We start from the raw sequence: 21,351 nt of genomic DNA on the forward strand, positions 1-21,351 counted from the left end.
TCCACTTAGAGTAGCTGTATACTTCAAATACTTATTGTCAAGAAATTAAGTTCAACTGAGTAAATTTAGATCTTACTAGATATATTAAATGAGCAGTATTCAACTAGAAAATAGAAAGGGGGCCAGAAAGATAACACAGAGGTAGGCTGTTTGCCTTGCATGCGGCAGACCCAGAGGGACCTGGTTCTCTTCCCGGCATCCCATATCCCAGCCTGCTGGGGGTGATTTCTGAGTGAACAAGCCAGGAGTGGCTCCTGAGCGCTGCCTGGTGTGGCCCAAAAACCAATCAACTAATCAGCCATTAAAGTTTCTTTTAAAAAAAAAAGAATTAGAAAAGAGAATAGAAAGGAATCCTGAAGGTTTGTTCAAAACAAATTTTTACAAGAGTAAGAGCTAAGAACAAGAAGTTGTTATATGCATTGGTAGGGAGCTAGCCAGCCAGACTATAGGGCCATACTAAGTATCTCTCTTCCTATAGTTTCCCTCATACTCAAGCATGTGTGAAACTTTGGCTCAGCTCATTATTGCTGATCCATAGTTATAAGGTTTTGGTGGGCTTTTTTTTTTTTTTTTTACAAAAGCTACTTCCCCTCAGTTTATCTTGAATTAAAATGCCTGCTAATCACAAATTATTTGTGTTATTGCTTTCTTTCTTGCTTGACTGATAACTGCATTTGCTTCTGCTATAACTTGCTTGTTTAATTATAGGAATTCCCTTAACTAGTCTGGCTCAGAGATAGAGGCTACCTTCTGAAGTTAAGGAACTTGCTTAATTGAGTTCAGAAATGGATACCCCAGTCTAAAAAAATAACTATTTGTTGATAACCCCTCCTGTTAAAGTTTTGCTGAGAACCTCTGTGTTGCTGACTGTTGTGACAAGTTCCATGATAACCTTTGTGGGCATCCTGAGTTTATGACCAGCAATGTATATTTCCTGGGGAGTTAACACTTGAAACTATAAAATCTGAGTAACCTAATCAGTCAAGATAGATGATAGGGCTTACTCCATCATCAAAGTTAAAATAACCTCAGGATTGTAACCATAAATTACTATTGTGTCAATGTATTTATTTATCTGCTGAAATACATCTTCCCCCACTTTAAAAGCACCAGAAGAATTGTGTTCTGGGCTTCATTTGGACTCCATTTTTTTTAATGTTTCCATTTTTATTCAGTATAATGTTAGAAGCCCTGGCTATAGTAGTCAGGCAAGACAAGCAATTAAAAAAGATACAAATCTGAAGTCCTTAAATTACCACTATTTGCATATGGCATGATAATATACATAGAATACCTTAAAGTGTCCAAAAAAGCTCCTATAAACAATGTGCCAATACAGCAAAGAAGCTGACTATAAAGTAAATATCAAAAATTGTTTTAATTATTTTTAATTTTATTTTATTTACTTTGGCTTTCGATACCTGGCAGTATTCAAGGCTTATTCCCTTTTATAATTAATTAATTTTTTTATTATTAACATCTCTATTTAAGCACCATGGTTGCAAACATGTTAGTAACTGGGTTTCAGCCATAAAAGGCACACACACCCCCTTTATCAGTGTAAATTTCCAGGCATCATTGTCCTCCCTCCCATCCCTACATCCCCCTTCCCCCTGCATGTATTCAAGACAGACACTGTATTTCTCTCTTATTGTTGTCATGTTAGATGTTAGTGTAGTTATTTCTCTAACTGCACTTACCACTCTATGTGATAAGCTTGTTATCATGGGCTGGTCCTTCCAACCCTCATCTTTATTGCCTCTGGGTGCTATTATTAAATCCCACAGATAAATGAGACTATTCTGTGTTTATCCCTTTCCTTCTGACTTATTTCACTCAACATAAAAGCCTCCAAATTCATCTATGCAAAAGCAAATTTTGTGAGTTCATTTCTTCTAATAGCTGCAAAGCATTCCATTGTATAGTTGTACCACAGTTTTTTCAGCCACTCACCTGTTGTTGGGCATCTGGGTCATTTCCAGATCCTGGCTATTGTAAATACTGCTGCTATGAATATAGGAGTGCAGAGGGCGTTATTATATTGTGTTTTAGTGGTCCTAGGTATATCCCTAGGAGTGGTATATTACTGGATGATACAGGAACTCAAGGTCCAGTTTTTTAAGGTATCTCCATATTGTTTTCCATAATGGCTGAACTAGATGGCATTCCCACCAGCAGTGAGAGTTCCATTAAACTGAGAGGCTTCTGCACTTCAAAGGAAACAGTGATTAGGGTAAGAAGGTCACCAATAGAATGGGAGAAATTATTCACACAACACTGATCAGATAAGGGGCTAATATCTAAGATTTACAAGGTACTGACAGAACTTAACAAGAAAAAATCTAACCCCATCAAAAATGGGGAGGAGAAATGAACAAACATTTCCTTAAAGAAGAAAGACAGATGGCCAAAAGGCACATGAAAAAATGGTCCATATCACTAATTATTAGGGAGATGCAAATTAAAACAACAATGAGGTACCATCTCACGCCACAGAAACTGGCACACATCACAAAGAACAAGAATATTCAGTGCTGGCATAGCTGTGGGGCATAATGTCCTTTGTTTGAAGCCAGCCGCAGCAGCTAATAAAGAATTCCTAACTTAAGCATTGTTGAATGCTTTCATCCTTGCCAATGTAACGCAAAACACTTGCCTTCGCTTTTTGTTTTGCTCAGGGAGGCACCCAGCAGTAGCCATGGTTTACTCTTGGATCTGTATGCAGGGATCATTGCTGGTGTTTTTGAGGGGCCATATGGGGTGCTGGGAATCAAGCCCTGGTCCCCACGTGGTAGGCAAACACTCTATTAACTGAAATGTCTCTCCAGACCCGCAAACTTAAGTTTTAAGCCTTGCTTGAGAAATTTGGTGCTGGTGTCAAATGCTCTTGCATGAGGGTCAGAAACTGGACCCAGATGAACCCCACCATCATGAGGATTCTTTTAGACACGTGACCTCCTTAGTGCCATCGGGTAAGTACATGCTGCCAGAGTAAAGCCTGCATATTCGGAAGAGGTTAAACCAACCACTTGATTAGGCATCTATCTCAGTTTGATGGCATATTTTGGGTCTGACATTTTAGGGGTCACCTGGGCTATGTTCAGGACTTCCTCTTAGTTTTGTGTCCAGTGGTCACTGCTCACTGTGCTCAGGGGAGAATATAGCTAATTCTGCTTTTACCATAAACAAAAGCAAACTCTTCACTGTACCATCTCTCTAACTCTTCTCTTCTCATTTTAAAGCAATACTTCCCTTGAACTTGTAGCATCTTATCAAACTGATGGATTCAGTGACTTTTTCCCTCGTTAAGGTTCATGGTTGAATGTTGACTCACTCCTACACCCACGATTGAGTCCTTGGTGGAAATTCTGAAAACCAAGAAGGTCAAGTCTCCTCTGAGGAGAGAACTCCAGAGACAGCAGAACCACCTGTTCCCGGCAGCTGGAGTGGAGCAAGCTTAGCACCAGTTATCCTGCCCCAGGGCTCTTCAGCAGCCTCTTTAGCTGGGTACTCCTTGCAACTGCCTCCCAGCAACAGGTCACAGAGTTCTCCATTCTTCAGGCAACCTAAGAATGACAAATACTAAAATTCCAGCCTCTCCCTGCTCCTCCCGCATGCTGGCAGACACCCACCTGCCAGGCGCCTGCTGAACCCAGCAGGTTCTCACAATTGAAATGTTATTTCCAACAGTCATTTCTTTCTTTTGCTGTTGTTTTTCTTGGGGGGTGATCTGGGAGAATCCTGTGTACCGTATCCTGCTTATTGTTCAAATTCTTGAAAATATTAATCAAATAGTTTTTGTCTATCTGATGCAAATTAGCTAATAATTTTTATTTTGACTTGTTTGAAATTTTTCCTGGAAGGGCATTGTGAAATGTTTAGTAAGGGAGCAAGTTGTTATGTTCATGCTTTAAGAGCCCCTCTTCTATTGCTCTTAAATGTTTTCTTCACAAGATGCTGGGATTTAATAACTCAAAACCTCACAGCACTGAACACAGTATGTTCCTCTGTGTGTGTGTGTGTGTGTGTGTGTGTGTGTGTGTGTGTGTGGGAGGTGGGCACATTCAACAGTGCTCAGAGATTACTCTTGACTCTGCATTCACTCTTGGCACTCTTGGCAGGGCTTGAGGGAAACCATGGATTGCATGTAATTAAACCTGAGTCTGCACTGTGGAAAGGGAAACTCCTTTCTTGTATAGTTTCTCTAGACCCTTCTTTCTGTGCTCCTACCAAAGATTTTTAGCTTTTTAGAGCCTCCCAGATGTTTGCCCCCTATAAAAACCCATTATTTATCCCAAAGTCACTCCTCATATTGACAGCTGATTAAACAGCATTTTGACCAAATAGATCCTCTTCAAATCCCTCTTCCCACTTCTGAGGATGATCATCCTCCAGGGGCTCTATCTGAAGGATTCTCCTGGCACTCTATAAATTCTTTCCTTGCGTGCCATAGAAAAAATTTGTGTGATCATTTATCATGGTAATTTTCTCTATTTGGTACACACTTCAGTGCATATGTAGTTAAAGATGTTACAAAAATACCTGTTACTGTGAAAAATTTGGTTCCCCTGTTGCTCAAGAGCCACTCAACTGAGAGACAAGGCATCTATCTGATCAAAAAAGACTGTTTGTAATAAGCCAGCAGGTTGGGACATTGAACTGTCATGTCTTGGAATACCTATTTTGACTGCATGGTCATAATGAGAAAGAATGAAGGTGGTCAGGACCTGGGCATGCAAAGCTCCCTGGATCCTAATTCATATGTCTACCCCAAAAAGATCTTAAGGAGAGCATGAAACAATTAAATCAAGAGTTTAATAAAAAAAAACTAAAAAAATGGAAGAGATCAGTGAAGGAAATAAGCATTTAGCTGGGATAACAAAGTGTTTATTTAAGGAAGAGAAAAAGTGGAAAAGATTCCCAAAGCATAGAAGGAGGGGACTAACATGGGAAACCAAAGATGTCTTTGTTTTGCCTCTTTTTTATAATTTCAGAATTTACACAATTCTACTTCCTCCCACTCACCTCCTACGAAATACCTTGGGTTTGTGGTCTTGATCATATTTGGCCTCTTTCAGGTGTTGTCATGGTAATTTGAAACTGTTAGGGTGCTGGTGGGCATGACAGATATGTTAAAGCATGATAATGACTTTATAATGAGCCAGAGTTCTCTCCTTGGCCACTTAAGGCTCATTTGTCCTCCTGGGTTATAACAAAGGAGGACTGTACAGGGACATAAAACCTGGAGGAATTTTCTTCTCACTGAAAATCTGCCCATGGCATCATTCTGTAAGACATTTAGTTTAATCATTAGGTCTGGGCTTTGCTTTTCCTTGTCATTTCTCATATTCTTATAATGTCACCCATACCATTTGCCATCTACCTTTCTAACTATCAGAACAGTTTATTTTTTGAAGTCAGAAAATAGAACTGGGAAGCACAACTTTAGGAACATGTTACATGCCAGAATAATAAATACATTGCCTGGAGGTCTGCCCTGGGAGCATGGCCAGTGCATCTGCAAAAGAGAATTTCTGAGTAAGGGGCCCTTCCTCTTCTCCTTTTAGACAAATAAGAGAATCTCTTCTCAACATTTTCAACCTGCTCTTCCAGACAACTTGTCTAATATTTTTCTTAGTTTCTGTTGGGGGTGATTTTAGTTCAGTTCTTAATTGTGGGAGTGTTTTTGTTTGTAAAATGGTTAAAATCTATATATGTTTATATGGGAAATGATTGTAGCCATGTTGAATAAAGTGAATAATTGAAACTGTGTGCATTTCTGCTAGCAGGAGAAATACGATGTTGTCAGAGAGTGGTTGATGATTTAGCTCAGCTGTTGAGCAATTAGCCTGCAAGCAGGAAGCTCTGAAGTCCATATCTGGCACCAGTTGGTCACAAATACACAGCCTGGAGAGACCCCTGAGCACTGCTAGGTATGGCTCAAAAAACAAGCAAGAATCCAAAATATTTTGGGAGAAAGACCTGTGCAAATGTTTGTTGTTGCATAGGAATTACTTGTGAGATATGTAACAAGTTGTTAGTTTACAAGAGTAGGATTGAGCTGAAGTGATAGCACAGTGGTGGGGCATTTATCTTGCATGCAGCCTACCCAGAACAGACAGGGTTCAGTCGCCAGCATCCCATATGATTTCTGGAGCCTCCCAAGAGTGATATCTGAGCACAGAGAAAGGAGTAACCCCTAAGTGCTGCCAGGTGTGTCCCCCTCAAAAAATACAAGACTAGGATTGAGGTGGTAAGAAGCTCTAAAATTAACTTCACTCTATTGAAAGCATTTCAATTTTTCATGATTATATTTTTATCTTTTCCCCCAATTTAACAAGGGGTAGATTGATAATATCTGAATTTAATAATTAAGACCATGTAAGTTATTCACTAGATATGTATGAATACAAGAAAATTATAAATTTGAAGTAGACACTGAGGATGCAAAATCTAACTCCTAATATCTTAGAATGTGACTCTAGTTGGAAGTGGAATCAGTAGAGTCACTTTATTATTAAGTTAGATGAAGTTATTATCAGGCAAGTTCAGGTTCTTTGTCTAATATGAATAGAACACTGATTAAAAGAAGAAATTCATATATAGACACACACAGGGAACATGTTAAGTTAATGTTATTGAAGCTATCCAGCCTTGAGCCAAATATTATAGTTTAAATTGAGCTGAAGTTAGGGAGATAGATTCTAACAGCCTTCAAGGGTCCTCAAACTGTGGGCCACATATTGTATTTGTTCCTATTTTGTTTCTTCACTTCAAAATAAAATATATGCAGTGTCCATAGGATTTTGTTCATAGTTTTTGTTTTTACTGCAGTCTGGCCCTCCAACGATTTGAGGGACAGTGAACTGGCCCTCTGTTTAAAAAGTTTGAGGACCACTGATAATTGTATATTTAAGTCCTGGGTATAATCCCTGGCACAAGACGATCCCTCAGCACAGTGGAGTGAAACCGCAAACAAAACGAGGGTAGTCTCTAGCAGTGTAGGGTTTGACTCCAAAATGAAATACATAATTTAAGACAACTAACTTGTACACCAGAGTATGACCTGATTAGAACTAAAAGTTTTTCTATAAGTAATTAAATTAAAGCTGAGGCATATAGCTCCTAATCTAATATAACTTGGATTCTTCTTCTTCTTTTCTTTTTTTTTGGTTTTTGGGCCACACCCAGTGATGCTCAAGGGGTTACTTCTGGCTATGCACTCAGAAATCTCTCCTGGCTCAGGGGACCATATGGGACTCTGGGGATCTAACCAAGATCCGTACTGAGTCAGCCATGTGCAAGGCAAACACCCTACCACTGAGCTATAGCTCTGGCCCTGACTTGGATTCTTTTAAAAAGAAGGAATTTGGACACAAGTTAGGCACCAAAGGAAGATGATGTAATACTATACAAGACAAATATTAGTAAACCAGCTCACACCATTACAACCACTTAATAAACATTCTCAGAAGCATAGCCTAACTCTTTTCTCTCACTGCTCTTAATTTTGTCAAGATATTCTACTTTTTGCATTAAATTTGTTTTCAGTTCTATAAAACACCATTGTGGAGATAGCAAAACAAAGCATTCCCTTAAGTGCCTTATCATCTTACCAGAAAATACTGTACTAAAATAAATAGCCTTAAAGTCTTCCTACATTGATATTTTCTACCTAATTTTGTTTAAAAAATTTCCTAAAACACTGCTATGATCAAGACACTCAGATTGTGAAAATCTCTTCAGTTGTACTTCACCTCCAACCCTAACGTTAGACAAAATAAAACACAACTCAAAACAATCCACTTGGCTTACTGTCAAGGCCCCTTCAAAATTTGGTTTCCTAGTTTGCGTCTCACTGTTTCTCAGCGTGAATCTTTCCTTCCTGTTGGATAAGAAATTCTTTTGCTGCTTCTCATAACTTTTCTTTTCTTTTTTCTTTTTTAGGTTTTTCAGACCACATCCGTTTGATGCTCAGGGGTACTCCTGGTTAAGCACTCAGAAATTGCCTCTGGCTTGGGGGGACCATATGGGACCCCGGGGGATCGAATCACGGTCCTTCCTTGGCTAGTGATTGCAAGGCAGACACCTTACCTCTAGCTCCACCTCGCCGGCCCCTCATAACTTTTCTTACTGACTTCCTCTTATATGTGTACAAACTAAAATTCAACCCATTCTACAAAGTGTTTGTTAAAGCTTATCTCTTCAGTGATGGTGTCTCTGGTTACTATTTGGAAGTACACATTTTTTTTTTCTTCTATTGTCCTGGCATTGCACTGACACTCAGAAGCATTTCTTTTGTTGTTTTGGTTTTTTTATTTTGTTTTTTGGGCCACACCCAGTGGCACTCAGAAATCATTCCTGACAGGCTTTGCACACCATATAAAATGCTAGAGGTCAAACCCTAGTCAGTCACGTTCAAGGCAAATGCTCTACCTGCAGTGCTATCACTTTGGCCCCTCAGAGGCATTTCTTATAGTCATGACTACCCATTCTTACTCATAGATTTAAATAAAGTATATGGAGGGAACCATGTTTTTATTTATATGAAGAGCATGACGTGGGTTTATTAGCCATTTAGTATGAAATAGAGAGAATTTATTACTATTTAATGAAAATCAGTTTTGATTCTTAAACATACAAAACATTGCTGTGAAGATGAACTATTTGAACAAAAACCACCATAAATAAACAGTTCTATAAGGTCATTTGTTTAACTAATACGTCAAAAGTTAAATATTGAAATAACATGAAACGAAGTTTGTGAATAATCTACTAGTTTCAGTTTTCCCTTTTGTTTTAGAATTATAGTTTCTACCTGATTTTATTTCTTTTTTTTAAATTTCAATCTAGATTTTACTTAATATATATTTATTTGTTTGTTTTGGGGACCACAGCCAGTTATGCTTGGAGCTTGCTTCTGTCTCTGTGTTCAGGGATCACTCCTGGTGATTCTGTGATGACCCTATGTGTTACTGAGGATAAAAACTTGGTTAGGCAAAAGCAAGGCAAGAGCCTTTGCCTATTATACAATCTCTCTGGATCCACAACTAAGACTATATTAAATATCTTTATTTAAATGAAACTTTATAACAAAAAAATTTTTGTTTTCTTCTTTTTTTTTTTTTTGTGGGGGGGGGGAACACCCAGTGATGCTCAGGGGTTACTCCTGGCTTGGGGGACCATATGTGACTCTGGGATATTGAACCGTAGTAACCAATGTTACCACAAAAGCAACTGTCTACTTTTCAAAATTAAAAATAAAAACAACTAGTTACTTTGTGAGAAACCATTTAAGAACCCACTTTTTTTTAAAAGTCTGAGCTGTCTGCAGGTTAAATTTTCTTTCTTTTTTAAAACTCTCAGATAAATTTAAGATGTGTCAATATAAAAATATATGGAGGAAAATATTTGCAGAAAAAATATTAATAAGATTTTCTGGATACGTCTAGATTTCACTTCTTTTCTACAAGTGCCCTGGAGCCAGATTCATTCCTTAGAGTAGCTGATTAAATTTGAGGCCAGAGATTCCCTGTCTGATCCCAAACATCCCAGGGTCCCTCACACACTCCATTCAATACTTTCATTTTTGATATAACAAGGATTATCTGTTTCATTTTTCGGTTACTTTAAAAACCGAGTGTAGCAAGGCAAGTATATTATCACAAATGAATATCAGATGTACAACTCAAAATTTTCGGGTCACTTTCTAGAGATTAAATTGATTGTTTTTCCTCTGCCCTATTTTTGTTCCTTCCCATGCTGAGAGAAAGCGGACAGAAGAATTTCCTTCTCTAATTTTGTCAATGAAACAACATCTGAGGGAATGATGTGTCACACTCAGAGATATCCCAGGACTGTGGCTTGGAGAATGGCCTGAGAGCTTGACCTTCCCAGATCTCTCAATAAATATGTGGAAAGGAAATGAACTTACGAGCCAGAGAGATAGCACAGCGGTAGGGCGTTTGCCTTGCATGCAGCCTATTTAGGTCAGTTTGCGGTTCTAATTCTGCCATCATTATGGTCCCTTGTGCCTGCCAGGAGAAATTTCTGAGCCCAGAGCCAGGAGTAAACCCTGAGTGCAGCTAGGTTTGACTAAAAAAAAAAAAAAAGACATAAAACGGGGGAGGTGGAGAGATAGCACAGTGGTTTGCCTTGGAAGTGGCCAACTAGTACCTATGTTGGTTGGAATCCTGGCATCCACATGGTTCCCCCCAACCCCACCCTGTGCCTGCCAGGAGCAATTTCTGAGCACAGAGCCAGGAGTAACCCCTGAGCGCCACCAGTTGTGCCTCAAAAAATATTAAAAATAAAAAATAAGTAAAAAAATTATTAAAAATAAAGAAATGAACTTAAATCTTATTGGAGCCTCTTTCATGCCTTCATTATCTGGTTATCTGCTATTTTGTTATTACAGCCACATAACTTGAAAAAATGTACTGATTATTATAATAAAAATGGAACATTTATTCTAAATAATAATACCAGAATAATCTTCCTCAAGCTTCATTCCCAATGCTATTTTGATTTATCTTACTGGCTCTCAGTAGAGCGTTGTAGCCAGTGTTTATAATGATGAACATTAATCACCAAAGTAAAGGTTAATGTTTTCTGTCTTCTTTATGGTTTGCATAGAAGATACTTGATATGTTTTGGAGAGTTTAGTGTAAAATCATTCAGATACAAAGATATTAGTGTTTACTAGAGCAGCACAGAATTTTTTTGGAAAATTTTACTCAGCACAGCAGCAGAATGTTAGCATTCTTCTCTCCCCTTTTGCTCCCTCTGTATGTTATTGTTGCAGTGACTGGGTTTGCACACATGTTTGATTTTGGTGTTTGTTGGGAGTTGCTCATTCAGGACTTCAAACCATGAACTGTTCTGTGCATACAGGGTTATACTCTTTATTTACAGTGCATTTGCACATTCTGTTCATCGCCAGGAGTGACTCCTGTGTCCATCATTGGGAATATCCCCGAATGTCATCAGGTAGTGGCCAAAGGCCAAAAGAAAATAGAGGAGTTCTATGGGAATAGGAATTATGATCTAGCTTTTGACTAACTGGCAATTTCAAGAGGAATTCCAGCAAGGTTCAAATACAGGAGAGTTTTAAAGGATCAAATAAGGATCTGGTCTGGTATTAGGACATTTGTGATGCAACTTTTTTGGATTGGTTCTCAAATCCATGAATCTGTCTATGATTAGTGACTAAAGTCTTTAGACACAAGGCTGCCGTGTTGGAGCCTGTTGTAATAATCAGATGGCTCTTGAGTCTCTATAGATGCCTCAGTTCATAGCCCTATATTTCAATATGGCAGTTAGTGACAAAATGGAGTCTATTTGTCTCAGAGCAGGTTTTATAGTTTCTTACAGGCATTTTTACTGCAGGCACTTTTTGGAGAGCTTTACAAGAAAGAATGGGCTTCTTACACAAATCATGACAGTCTTGTTGAGATGCCTTAGTATCTTAAATTTAACATAAAACTTAACTGAACTATGTGCCTATTTGTATAAAATTCAGGACTCTGTATAAGAATAAAAATTTATTAAAAGAGAGTGATAGAAACAAAGATAAACAGCAGGTAAGTTCTTTTTTTTACAATGATTACACACATGATATTATTTTCCTTTGTGTTTTATTTTTGCTTTTCTTTGTATTTGGGGCCACACCAGGCCATTCTTGGGGTTATTCTTGGCTCTGTATTCAGGGCTCTATCCTCGTGGAGCTCTGGTGACCCTATCCTGGGGATCAAACTGTGATCATCCTTGTGTAAATCACATGTACTATCTTAATCCCTGTACTATTTCTGTAGCCCTATAACACAATATCATCTAAATATAGGTTTACTTTGTTTTTTGAGTTGTTCCCCTTCACTCTTACTGAAGGTTTACATCAACATCTCTTTTTCAAAACAAAGTAATCCTAAAGAGAATTTTCCTTTTGCAGCGAAAGTATTTAAAAAAATTATTAACACATCTGTTATGTGTCAGTCTTTTTTAGAGACAAGGTAAACCCTAAACAGTGAGAGTGGCCTTCCTAAGAGTTTTCCTGGAAAACTACTTTCTACAGACTGTGCATTTATTATGGTCATTCCTGTTAATAATTAGGTATACTATTTTAGGTTTGATCTGTAATTTCGTTGTTTTTTGTTTGGAGCAATACCATGCAATGCTCAGGAATCATTCTCAGTACTCTGGGATGATACCTGAATTGGCCCCATGCAAGCACCTTACCCACAGTACTATCACGTTTGCCCTGATTTATGATTTTGATAGATGAATTTGTGTGTCTAGGAATGCTCGAAAATCTTTCTACAGTTTTTAACATTATTTCCCTTTCAAATTCACTCTTTCAGCAATTTTGATACAGTACAGAACAGTTGACCTGTGAACAATCTGTGAGTTAAGGCCACCTTTTCTGCAATGTCTCAAAAATCAACTACCAATAGACGGCTTACTGTTTACTTGGTACCAAATTAACTACCAATGGAATGCTTACTGTCAACCTTACTGATAAAATAAACAGTAGATTAATACATGCTTTGTATTCCATATGTATTATATATGGTGTTCTTAGAAGGAAATTAACTAAAAAACGAGTTACTAAGAAAATTATAAGTGGATCACCAAGCACGTCTTCATAAAGGCATTTATTTACTCTTTAACATCTTGAGTTAGGATAGGCTTAGGAAGAAGAGGTTGACTTGGACAAAAAATCTGCATTTATGTGATTCTTCTTAATTCAAACCTATGTGTCCTAGAGTAGTTGAATGGTATACCTTTCCCCTAGAAATTATTAATATGAAAAGAACTTTAAGATGTGGATTTAACTGTAGGAGGCATTATTGTTGTTCACTCCCTGGCTGACAAATAGAAAATAGAAAGGCAGGACAGACTACAATTTTGCTATAATTTTGAAAACAATGAGCTAGGATAGAGGAGCACATTAGTTTTAAAAACTTGGTGTCTTGGGGCCGGCACGGTAGCGCTAGAGGTAAGGTGTCTGCCTTGCCAACGCTAGCCTAGGACGGACCGCGGTTCAATCCCCCAGCGTCCCATATGGTCCCCCAAGATCCCCGGCGTCCCATATGGTCCCACAAGCCAGGAGCGACTTCTGAGCGCATAGCCAGGAGTAACCCATGAGCATCTCCGGGTGTGGCCCAAAAACCAAAAAAGAAAAAAAAAAAAACTTGGTGTCTTAAACAAGAACTATGTCATCTACTGTTTTTCAACCTTTTGTGCAAAGGCACACTTTTTTCATGAAAAAAAAAAAAATCACGAGGCACACCACCATTAGAAAATGTTAAAAAGTTTAACTCTGTGCCTATATTGACTATATATAAAGTAATCTCTTGAAAAGGATTCAAATAAATACAAAAATTATTTTATAATATTTTACTATGAAATAATAAAGTATTTTATAATTGTTCATATTTCTGTTTACTTACTCAGTGCAAAACCTGGGCCTGTTTGGCTGAACACAAAGCTGATATTTCTGGCAGGAATCGAAGAAAGACACACATATAGCTCTTCGTCAACAGCTCTCAGTCTCTGTCTTTTGTTTTTATAGTCCGTAACATGCGCTTTGGCTCACAAATAGACCAATCATTCCAAAGCCGCATGTTACGGATGAAATTGGATTTTTTCCCACGGCACACCAGACAGTATCTCATGGTACACTAGTGTGCCGAGGCAAAGTGGTTGAAAAACACAGCAAAACTCAGATTAAATTAATCAGATTTAAACAATTGAATAAAAGTGAATTTATCACTTTTTTCAAATTATTTCTTTGAAAAAATTTTATTATAAAACCATGATCTATCAAGTTGTTTATAAGTGTTTCAGACATTAAATGGTCCAACAACTTGATAAATCATCCCACTGCCAGTCTGTTTAATCGTTCCTCCATTAATGTCCCCAGTTTTCTACCAACCACTCCAGTCTACCTCTTTGTAGATACAAATTTACTTCCTATTGTTTGCAAAACACAAAGTCAAATGGAATTATCAAAACATAGATCAATATGAAACTGTAATAACTGTTATATCTCACAATGGTGTTTCTTTTTTCGGGGAGGGGCACACCTGGCGACGTTCAGGGGTTACTTCTGGCTATGCACTCGGAAATCACTCCTGGCGCAGGCGACTAAATGGGTCACTGGGGATAGAACCAAGGTCCATCCTAGTTGAGCCACATGCAAGGCAAACATCCTACCACTGCACCACCACTCAAGCACCACAATGATGTTTCTAAAGCCAATGTCTTGAGGATTCACTGTGCTAGTTAGTGCTAATGAGCCTTCTGTGTTACTGTTTAGGTTCAATGAGCTTGGTGGTCTTTTATGCAACTTTTCCATCAAGTTTGCTGTGATCCTACTGAGCTGATATTACTTTGAAATTTAGAGATGCATATGTGGCTAAACAGTCCAGGATCTTTAGATCTAGAATAATTTGATGGTTTAGCAGTTTGATACGGTTTGTTTGTAGAGCTGGGTTGTTTCTATAGAGGAGGGTGTCAGGTGTGGCTATATGAGTTGCTGTGCATTCAGGCAGAAATGGAAATTTTCCTTCCCAATTCTGAGAAGGCTGTAGAGCTGTCAACCTGGACCAGTCTACCTGGAAGATTGGAGAGCATCATATTCTTTTGCAGAGTAATTGTGGACCTGGGCTGTTACACTGCTGGCAAGATGGCCCATTTAATTTCACTTAAATGAAACTCAACAATTCAGAGAAGAAAAAAGTGAAATTTCTGTGGCTAACCTCTAAATATAGCTCACCTTCATATATGGAAAATGTACATTTTAACAAATGAGTCCATTTGACCTCCTGAATTACTAAAATGTATTTTGTTTTATTTATCACAACTCAGTAAAAATTAAACTCATTTCTATTTCTATTCATAATTCCTGCTCTAATTCATTATTTATTGCTTTCCATAGCTATTTGCATTAGAGATTCTATGAAGTTTCATTTTTATTTGCAGTATACACTACAGCAAATAGCTTTGCATATTATAAAAAAGTTATAGATATATTTAAGAAAATATAAAATAAAATTATTTTAATTGACTTTACACTGGCAGTAAAAAAAATAGTTGGTAGCCAATAGGAATTTTTTTTCCTAACAAAGTGCTTCATAAAATTTTAAATTGTGGGTATATATTGGTGGGCTTCTATGTTCTGGTTTGTCACTGACCCAACATTATATTATACTCATAAATTCCTGAATGACTTGCTTGCAGCACTTTACCAGCCAAGCAAGCACTTAAATATCTCTAATGATGAGAAAGAGTCAAAATTAATGATTACCTTTTTCTTATTTTCAGAAAGCTTTTGGACTTTCATTCAAAATAACCTCAAGAAAATGAGTGATGCACTTTTCTCCAAGATAACTACATTTTTGTCACACTGGTTAAAAAATTTTTTGGCTAACCTTTTGTCAAATGTCTCCAATATGGAGGAACTAGGATGTGTTACATTTTTTATTTATATGACTAAGTTGTCTATACAACTATATGGGTAATACTACATTATCAAGTTATGTATATATTATTTTATGTGTATTTTCAATTATACATTTCAGTACACTATAAAATTATATAAAGAAAATAATATTTAATTATAACTTTTTCTTTAAAAAACCTCTTAAAACACTTTAAAATATTTCACATTTAATCTGCACAATATTATTTTGTATATAAAGAAAAATAAAACCAGTCTTAGAGGAAATATTTCACTAGCTAGGGTATTAAATATTAAAAATCACATTCTTGCCTGGGGAAGAAAAAAAAAGTCGGGGGAGGAAATAAAGTCACATTCTTTTCTTAACAAAGTTGACCTTTACTAATATTCAAAAATTTCTATTTAATACTTTGGGGAATTGTTATGCAATCCTTTAGATGAATGCAAGAGTTGAAATGCTAAGTAATGATTTTTTTTCCTATCTTTTTTCCATGTGAACACTTCCTCAAAGGTCACTTTTATACTATCATATTTATTGTTTGTTTTATTATTTTAGAGCTCTCTTCAGCTAAAGTAATAGTTAGCTACCTGTACTTAGAGGATTATCAGTATTTTGTTATTTTGATGTGTAAAAATTTTTCCTTTAATGTCTCATCTTTCATTTCTGTCCTGTCTGTTTTGAATTTTTCTCCTTTATTTATCTAAAATTGATAAACAAACAATTTGCAAAGGTCATGGGGACTGATGAATAAAGGATGACCTATTAAAAATTTTTCCAGTTCTAACATTCTTCCAGCAAATCTTTAAATCCTGTTAGTGTCATAACAGTTACACTATTAGAATGCATGTCCTTACAAATAAAATTAGAGAATTAGTTTAAAATGGAAACGTGAAAATGTGTCTCCTGAGGTATAATGCAAGAGACATATAAAGATTAGGAAAATTCTCAACATAGCTGTTTATAATCCCAGTACTGAAATCTTGGGAACAGTTTTTAATATTTATTGATGCCCTATATTCATCACCCTGAAATCAGAAATTCTGATTTACTTTTTTGGAGTGCAGTTGGAACATGATATTTTATTTTTATTCAAATTATTTTCAGGTTTCCCTTCCTTTTTCTTTTCCCTGCTTATCTTTCTTTTCTCCTTTACCTTCCATTCATTGCTATGAAATGTGAGTCTTGCACCATTGGTTATAGTTTCTCTGTCTCTGTCTCTGTCTGTCTGTCTGTCTGTCTGTCTGTCTGTCTGTCTGTCTGTCCCTCTGTCTCACACACGCACACACACACACACACACACACACACACACACACACACACACACACACTAAACTAGGGGTCAGCATTTGAAAACTTTCATTTAGATGATTCTATAGTGCGATCAATGTTAAGAATAACTGTGTTAACCTTCAATTGAGGGTGGAACACAAGTATTGTTCTCCTCCCCCTCTACACCTTTTGGTGATGTTTCTTAGTGGTAGTATAATAATGAGAAGTCAGTCTTGAGTCAGAACTCAGCAATCATGACATTTAGCTGGAGTGAGGACTGCCATTATGCTTTTATTTAAAATAATAAACTGTTACTATTGTAGATTAGAAGAAACCCGCGGCAAAATTAATTTGATTATTAAAGTTAATTTTTTTTATTTTGGACCACACCCAGTGATGCTGAGGGGGATATTCCTGGCTATGTGCTCAGAAATCGCTCCTGGCTTGAGGGACCATATGGGACATGGAGGGTAGGGGGTCAAACCACAGAATGTCCTGGGTCAGCTGTGTGCAAGGCAAATGCTCTACCACTACGTCATTGCTCCGGCCCCAATTTGTAAAAAAAACATTCTTTGTAGTAACAATATGTCAAGATGTACTGAGGGAAAATTACAACCCAGATAGTTTGCTACTGAATGTTTTATATTTGGTTTTCTTGTTAACTGTTGGTTAAATTATTCACGGTATTTCTATTACAAATCAGAGTTAGGATTTTCAGGTCCTTGAAGAAATTCTGTTGGTTTACTAAAAGTGATTTTGGATCATTTCTACTCTTCCATATAAAGATGACTTTTAATAAAGAAGCCAAGTAACCAGTGATAGTCTAGCACGAAGGTCTTTTGCCTTGCTCATGGCTGACTCAGCGTCAATGATCAATAGGATCCCATATCACCCCCAAGCACCGTTATTTATCCCTGATTCCTGATAACAGAACCAGGTGGTTAAATCTTGAGTACCGCCAAATGTGGCCCTAAAACAAAAAGAAACAAACCAAAAAAGCAGCTAAACCCTTAAAGTTTTTTCTGGATGCAACAAGATAAAGTGCTGTTGGTTCCATTAGTGGCAGCAAACATAGGAAATTTATGGAAGGAAGTTAGTGTACTGGAGGACTCAACAACCTTTCCAATCCCAACCTTTTGTTTCTTCCAATCTCACTTAAATGGTGCATACATGCATGTGATGAGTACGTGCTTGCATGGTGTGTAGGGTGAGGCGCAGAAAGTCATATGAGCTGAGTGATGCTGAAGCATTAACTGCCATTATGGGCAAAGACGCCATGGCTTAGCCCAATGCGAGCATACTGCAAGTTCTGAGGGACATTGCTAACCAACTGCGGATCCACTCCATCAAGGGCACGTGTGCTGCCGGCTCTGACCACCCTACTTCATGCTGCAGTGCTGCTGTCGGTGCTCTTCTTCCACACAATGAGGTATAAGCAGACAGACCTGGCACACTCAGACAACAACAGATTCGTTCTTTCCAAAAGGCATGCCGCACCAGTCCTCTATGCAGTCTGGGCAGAGATAGTTATCATCAGTGAAAAAAATTCGACTTGTTGAATTTGGAGGGACACCCCACTCCAAGATTACCATTCGTTGACATAGCAACAGAATTGCTTGGGCAAGGATTGGGAGCTGCGTGAGGAATGGCTGATAATGGCAAGTACTTTGGTAGGGCTAGCTACCGTGTGTTTTGCCTTATGGGAGATGAGGGATACATGGAAGGTTCTGTCTGAGAGGCTTTGGCCTTTGTTTCACGTTACCGTTTGGATAATCTCGTGGTAGTGTTCCATGTTAACTGCCTGGGACAGAGTGGTGTTACACCCTTTGAGCATTGCACACACACACATATATTAGGTTCGTTTAGAAGCCTTTGGGTGGAATACTTATGCAGTAGATGGCCATGACATGGAGGCATTGTGCCAAGCATTTTGCCAGGCAAGTCAAGTGAAAAACAAGCCCACGGCAATTGTTACAAAGACCATGAAGGGTCGGGGCATTCCAGACATGGAAGATACAGAAACTTGACATGGAAAGTCAGTGCCTAAAGATGCAGTAATAATCAAATTTGCAATAATCAAATTAATTGAAAGCCAAATACAGACCAATGACAAGAGCACAGCAAAACCTCCTGTTGAAAAACTCACCTCAAATCAGCATATACAATATAGAAATGACCTATTTGCCTAATTATAAAACTGGTGATAGACTAGCCATGAGGAATGCATGTGGTTTGGCTTTGGCTAAACTAGGTTATGCAAATGATAGATATAGTCCTGGATAGTAATACACAGTAATACAAAGATGTCTATATTTTCAGAGATATTCAGGAAAGAACATCCTGATATATTTATTGAATGTTTTGTTACTAAGCAAAACAGGTTAAGTGTCACATCCATGTCATTCGTGATCGAAATATTGCCTTCGTTAGTAACTTTACTGCCGTTTGGACCCAAGCATTTAATCTAATCCAAATTGGAGGCATATCTCAAAACAATATGAGTCTTATTGAATCACATTGTGGTTTAGTCGTGGGTGAAAACAGACTCTCCCATGATGATCTAGCCATGTTCCTAAGCATTCCCAATTGCATTATTTTCTATCTAAGTAATGCCATCTCATCAGAGCATGTTGTTTATCTATCTGCCAAAACCAGAGGAATGTGTTTTATTAGGACAATCAAACTAGAGACTGCAGTTATTTATTCCCCACACACAAAAAGTAGAGATTGGGCAGGCCAAAGTCATTCGCCAGAGTGACAATGACAAAATCACAGTTACTGGAGCTGGAGTTACTCTCCACGAAGCCTTAATAGCAGCTGAGACTCTCAACAACATATTTTCATCCGTATTATAGACCCATTTACTATAAAATTCTTTGATGCTGCCACTATCATCTCCAATGCCAAAGATACAGGTAGGCAACTTATCATCGTGAAGGATCACTATAGAGAAGGTGGCCTTGGAGAAGCTGCTTGTGCTGCTGTCGTCAGGGAGCCAGACATCTTTGTTCACCAGATGGCAGTGTCAGCAGTACCTAAAAATGGGAAGCCTAGTGAGCTTCTGGATATGTTTGGGATCAGTGCTAAAAATATTGCAGCAGCTGGAAAGCATATTTTACTGAACAAAGACTTTTAATTTATTTAAAATCAGTCTACTAGTTTTGGCCTTCAGACATTTGAACTTCATACTTGTTACCAAACCATCTTTGTATTTGTATTTGTGTGTTTTAGAAACCCAGTCTTTTAAAGACCTACCTTGTCCTAATTCAGAAATTCCAAGTTATCTTTCTGTTAAACTTTATTTAAAAAAACATCACTCATTCTTGATTCATTAAAGTAAGTTAAGTAATAACATAACAACCACAACCATAAGGTTTTCTGATAAGATTATAAATAGTAGAGGGCCAGAGCCATAGCACAGTGGTAGGGTGTTTGCCTTGCATGTGGCTGACCTTGATAGACCCAGGTTCCGTTTCTGGCATCCCGTATAGTCTCCTAAGCCTATCAAGAGCTATTTCTGAGCACAAAGCCAGGAGTAACTCCAGAGAGCCACCAGATGTGCTCCCCTCCAAAAAAAAAAAAAAGATTATAGTCATATGGTTTGTGAATAAATGTAGAGGTAACAGTTCCTCATGTGCATTTTTTCTGAGTAAGGAAAATGAATTGTAGAAATTAGTACCCCAAAGTTTGAAGTAAGTTCAGTTTTTCTATTATGCCATCCTACTTACAGTCTTCTAGATAACATTTGGCAATTGACTGCTTGGTATTTTCTTCAAAGTTCCTTCAGAACTTCTTTACAGTTTAGAAATATTTACAACTGTTTTATAAACTGCCTCCATTCTTATGATTTTCCATACTAGTGACTGTTAATGTTGATAAAAGTACTAGTAGTTCTAGACTGCATATTATATTGTTTTTTTAACATTTAATAAATGTTTCCTTTTCTTTTTTATAATATCTTTATTTAAACATCTTGATTACAAATATGATTGTGATTAGGTTTCAGTCATGTAAAGAAAACTCCCCTTCACCAGTGCAACATTCCCACCACCAATGTCCCAAATCTTCTTCCATCCCACCCCACCCCCACCTGTACTCTAGATAGGCTTTCCAGTTCCCATGGTTATGGTAGTTCTCAGTATAGTTATTTCTATAACTGCACTCACCACTCTTTGTCGTGAGCTTCATGAAGTGAGCTGGAAGTTCCAGCCCTCCTATCATTGCCTCAGGATTGTTGCAAAAATGACTTTTATTTTTCTTAAACCTATGAATGAGTGAGACTATTCTGCATCTGTCTCCCTCTGACTTACTTCACTCAGCATGATAGACTCCATGTACAACCATTTATAGGGAAATTTCATGACTTCATCTCTCGTGACAGGTGCATAATATTCCATTGTGTATATGTACCACAGTTTCTTTAGTCATTCATCTGTTGAAGGGCATCTTGGTTGTTTCCAGAGCCTGGCTATTGTGAATAGTGCTGCAATAAATATAGGTGTGAGGAAGGGATTTTTGTATTGTTTTCTTGTGTTCCTAGGGTATATCCCTAGGAGTGGAATAGCTGGGTCAAATGAGAGCTCAATTTCCAGTTTTTGGAGGTATCTCCATATCGCTTTCT

The 21,351-nt window shown here is 37.6% G+C and overlaps 1 protein-coding gene across 1 annotated transcript in view; it reads left to right on the forward strand.

The window, feature by feature from the left end:
- TKTL2 (transketolase like 2) overlaps positions 1–19,866 on the forward strand; it is a 33,488-nt gene extending 13,622 nt beyond the window's left edge. Inside the window, 9 exon segments of the mRNA XM_049770857.1 lie at positions 18,016–18,125; positions 18,127–18,274; positions 18,277–18,567; positions 18,569–18,868; positions 18,870–19,001; positions 19,004–19,124; positions 19,127–19,443; positions 19,445–19,550; positions 19,553–19,866. Of these exon segments, the coding sequence (XP_049626814.1) occupies positions 18,016–18,125; positions 18,127–18,274; positions 18,277–18,567; positions 18,569–18,868; positions 18,870–19,001; positions 19,004–19,124; positions 19,127–19,443; positions 19,445–19,550; positions 19,553–19,866 (1,839 nt within the window).
- Positions 19,867–21,351: the final 1,485 nt, after the last annotated feature.

This window comes from Suncus etruscus, chromosome 3, assembly GCF_024139225.1.
Source record: "Suncus etruscus isolate mSunEtr1 chromosome 3, mSunEtr1.pri.cur, whole genome shotgun sequence".
NCBI classification, from domain to species: domain Eukaryota; kingdom Metazoa; phylum Chordata; class Mammalia; order Eulipotyphla; family Soricidae; genus Suncus; species Suncus etruscus.